This window comes from Populus euphratica, unplaced genomic scaffold, assembly GCF_000495115.2.
Source record: "Populus euphratica unplaced genomic scaffold, PopEup_1.0 scaffold4346.1, whole genome shotgun sequence".
Lineage (NCBI taxonomy): Eukaryota > Viridiplantae > Streptophyta > Magnoliopsida > Malpighiales > Salicaceae > Populus > Populus euphratica.
Window position 1 is genome coordinate 1 of NW_011503990.1, and position 4,713 is coordinate 4,713.

Here is a 4,713-nt window from a genome sequence, read left to right on the forward strand (position 1 = left end):
ACCCGACGCTTGAGTTATGCCACTAGACCCAAAAGGAATGGGTCCAACGTTACGATCTAAGATTAATAGGTTGGGTGTAAAAATCTAATTCTTAAAATTATTATTTGTTTTGAAAATTTTATTATTTTTATTTTAATTAATACTATTAATAAAATAATTAATAAATTTTAATATTGAAAATATATTAATATTTATTTTGTAGATATTCATGGTGTTTTTTATAAAAAAAAATAAGTCAGCAACGTATTATTATAAAAATATACTAATATAAAAAATATTATAATTTTTGTTGACAATATTTTTTTTACAATACAATAGATAATATTTATATAAAACATATTATTATTTTTTATTTAAAATAAATTAAAAAATCAAATAATCTTAAATCTTGCTATCATCAAAATCTAAATTTAAAAAATAAAATAAAAGGTAAACCAGTGAAGGAACATCAAACACATGACCTTAGTGAAAGTACAATAATTTTGAAGAAAAAAATGTGGTTTTTTTCCCTTTTTGTTTGTTTGTCATGGCTAGTACACTACTGTTCGAAAAGACGCCCATTTTTGTATGTGACAGTATTTTTTGTTTCTTGCTATAAAATATCAGTAGATGTGACCGATCACCACCTACGTGGCTGCGTGGACATGATTCTCAAGGGGGGTGCTTTTCAGTTTACTTCGATTGTCTGAACGTGTGACCAGAAGACTAGCTGTTTTAAAGCAGAATGGTAGGCGTAGAATCTGGCTAGAAGATATCAGCTGCATCAGCAAGAGCTCACACTCGAAGAAACAAAGCCAAATCCTCTTCCTGTTCAATCTCTCCAGGTAAAGATTTAATCTTTTTATACTCTATGAATTTTAGCTCCTGTTAGTGGGTTTTTTTTTTTAGTTCTGATATTATATTGGAATTTTGTTTGAATTGCAGGAAGTATATTAATTTTTTCCTTTTTTAGCAAATTAAGGTGTTAAAAAAGGAAAATCTTGGAGATTTTGTCTTAACTTTGTGGTGTCGGCAATTACATTTTATATGAATTTAAAGGAATGATGATTAATCTTGATCTAAAGCAAAGAAGTTTAGGTTTAGATTCATCTCTTGTAGAATTCAATTGCTTTGTCCACATATCTGCACGTTTTGTTGATATTTATAGAAGTTTAGCAGAAATTAGAATATGCAATAGAGAAAAAGATGAGCAAGGGCTGTGTTGAAAGCATGATGTGCTATGTCTCCTGTTCACATACTAATGCAGACGGAAGCATCAACAAGAAGACAATATGCAAGAAAGACAGTTAATGGCTGAATAGTGTTGCACACAAAACCCTAAATTCGTAGTTTTATTTTCGAAAAATAATTTTGATATCTTGTCTGCCTCTCTAAGAGAATTACAACTCCCTAGATAGGTCAGAAACTGTGACTTTTACGAGGTAATAAAATCAGAATCCTAACATGAAACTTACTGCAATAGGATCAAAGATAGGACAAAATGCTTTTCCTGTTCTTCATGGCTTTTCTTTATTTGCTGAGATTCACAAAGCAGGTAAAGATATAGCATAAGAAAATTACATGAACTATTTAAGATATTGAGTAGATTGTCTGCATCAACACACTGTAACCTGAAACAAAGGACTGGAAACTCTTATATCTTTTATTTCTCAACCCCAAATCCCAAAGTTGTCACCTTAAGATGGTTGTACTGGATGAAAAGTTTGGCTGGGGACTCTGTCATGGTGGCATAGGCATTTGGTCAACAGAGCTAGGCTTTCTCTTTTGTCTTGAACCTGACATAGGAAAAGATCATTATCAGTATCTTCTTAATCAAATACAAGACATCTTCACAAATGCCTCAACTCACAAAGCCCCTCTAATTACAAGGAGAACTTATTCTGCATTTTCTATGTCTTGAATGTATTAATTCTCTACAGGGATTCCAATATGGATTTTCCATAGTTGTTAAACTCCTATTTTTCATCTAATTTTCAAATAAATGTTTTGCTAACATGATAACCCATGCACCCTTCCCAATTTTCAGCAATGTTTGCAGCAATAGCAGTGGCATTGGCAGCAGGTCTTCTAAGTTGGGCTTACCAGACAATAAAGCCTCCCCCTCCTAAGATATGTGGGTCTCCAGGCGGTCCTCCTGTCACTTCACCCAGGGTAAAACTCAGTGATGGGAGGCACTTGGCCTACAGGGAAATGGGAGTTCCTAAAGAAGAAGCTAAGCACAAAATCATTGTCATCCATGGCTTTGATGACTCTAAAGATCTGAGTTTACCCGTGTCACAGGTAAAAGCTGAATTCACTCATTTCCATGCATTCATTATTGCAACTTGTCATGAGAATATAATTGAATCCTCTTTCTTTGCACTTTTACTTTACTGCATTCATTAAGTATTGACACCTCTTTCGTAGGTGAATACTGGAAACAAATGTCTATTGATGGTAACATAACTTTTCAGATTAACAACAGGAACTCGTTGGTAAAAGTTTCCTTCAACAAGGCAAATCAAAACACCATTAACAATTTAAACTTTAGTACGAGTTCAATGATCAGAGAGATTCAGCAACTACCATTTTTTAGAATTATTTCTTGTGATCTTACCTCAGCAATTAACGCGTAATGATTCAAGTATATTTATTTTGTATTATATGAAGAATTCCAAGGCAAGTATTACTCATGTGGCATCTCTGTTGCTCATTTGATTAGATTGGAGGTTGGCTGGGTGGGAGAGGAGAGATCAAGCTGGGATTCAGATTGTCTTCACCCTTGATACATACATTTCCAAACATACATGTTCTATGCAAATAAGTCACGTATTGGTTGAACCATTTCAAGATACCAAAGAAATGAAAAACTCAGGGTTTTGTTGACAAAACGTATTTTTAAAATAATCTCTCGGTCAATAGGTTTGTTTATTGAATGTCCATTTGACCTTCACTTGCTTTAACACTGCTTTGAGATGTATCAGTTGTCTGATGCTGTTCTTGCCTGCATCATGTCTTTCAGGGTGTGTGTGTCCTTCTCATGCATATGCACTGGTATTAAAAAATTTATGTTTTATCTGTTTATGGTAAATCATATTAATTCATCAACGTGCTTTGATTTCAGGAAACTATAGAGGAGCTGAGCATATATTTCCTTTTCTTCGATAGAGCTGGTTACGGAGAGAGTGATCCGTATCCATCACGCTCAGTAAAGAGTGAAGCGTATGATATTCAAGAACTAGCAGACCAATTACAGATTGGGTCTAAATTTTATGTAATTGGAATGTCAATGGGGGCCTATCCTGTATATGGTTGTCTTAAATATATACCACACAGGCACGATATTTGAACTGCTAAACTTGTTTTCTGTGCTGAAATTTGGAAGTTGCTTTGGAGTTCTCTAATATTTTCCTTACTCAGGTTGGCTGGAGCTTCCTTGGTAGTTCCATTTGTGCACTACTGGTGGCCTTCTCTCCCTGCTAATATTGCAAGAGAGGGTTTCCAAAAGCTTTGCACTGCTGATCAAAGGACATTTCAAGTTGCCCATCACACTCCCTGGCTATTCTACTGGTGGATGACTCAGAAATGGTTCCCATCATTATCAATTATGGCTGGAAACATGAACCTTTTTAGCCCCCCAGATATGGAAATCATTAAGAAGCTGTCAGAAACTCCAAAAGTTGGTCAGGTAGTTGTTTTTGTTATGCAGCATTTGTTCATTGCCAAACAAACTACTAAAACTTTTTAGCAATGGTCTTAGACTGCTGTGTTTCTGCATACAGAAAAAGGTTCGTCAACAAGGTGTTCATGAATCACTGCATCGAGACATCCTAGCTGGTTATGCCAAATGGGAATTCGATATCATGGATATAAGTAATCCTTTCCCTAATAATGAGGGGTCAGTTCATCTCTGGCAAGGCTATCAAGATAGAATCATTCCATTTCAAATAAATCGATACATTGCTCAGAAGCTTCCATGGATTCATTATCATGAGGTTCCTGATGCCGGACATTTGATGTTGTTCAAAACTGAGCTATGTGAAGCAATCTTAAGGGCACTTTTACTTGGTTAAGCCCTTTCTTATCATTTATAAGGCCACGTTATTTTGTTCTGGTTTGATAAACTCTTTGTTATCAATCTATATTTTATATAATAAAACTATGCATTAAAATTAGATATTTCATCTTTCTATGCCCGTGTGGTACCGTGGACTTGTGATATTGTAGATTTATAAAAACAAAATTATATGAAAAAATCGTTGTAATTTATAATGCTTTTTAAAAAAAAAAACTACAAGTTAAATTCTTAATCTATTAATATTTAAAGAATTTAACCTGATTAATATTTAAAAAATAAATGAAATAATTTTTTTTTAAAAAAAAATTATAACAAAAAAAAACATAAAAAAAATTTATGTAAGAAAATAATATAGTAATTTATAATATTTTGTAAGGAAATTTATAATTATAATTTTCAACCAGTTCAATATTAAAAATAATAAAATCGATAAAGATAATTTAAAAAAATTATAAAAAAAATTATGTGAGGGAACACTTTAGCCATTCATAGTGTTTTAAAGGAAAAAAAACTACGAAGTTAAATTTTCAACTAGTTTAATATGAAAAAAATAAAATCGACAAAGATAATTTTAAAAAAATTATAAAAAATAAAAAATATGAGGAGAAATATTGTAGCAATTCATAGTGTTTTTTTTAAAAAACTACAAAGCTAAA

The 4,713-nt window shown here is 32.5% G+C and overlaps 1 protein-coding gene across 1 annotated transcript; it reads left to right on the top strand.

The window, feature by feature from the left end:
* Positions 1–637: 637 nt before the first annotated feature.
* LOC105119964 (uncharacterized) lies at positions 638–4,158 on the top strand. The gene is made up of 5 exons (XM_011018164.1): positions 638–824; positions 2,027–2,280; positions 3,104–3,315; positions 3,400–3,667; positions 3,762–4,158. Exons 2-5 carry the CDS (start codon positions 2,029–2,031, stop codon positions 4,050–4,052), a joined length of 1,023 nt encoding a protein of 340 aa, XP_011016466.1. The 5' UTR covers positions 638–824; positions 2,027–2,028; the 3' UTR covers positions 4,053–4,158.
* Positions 4,159–4,713: the final 555 nt, after the last annotated feature.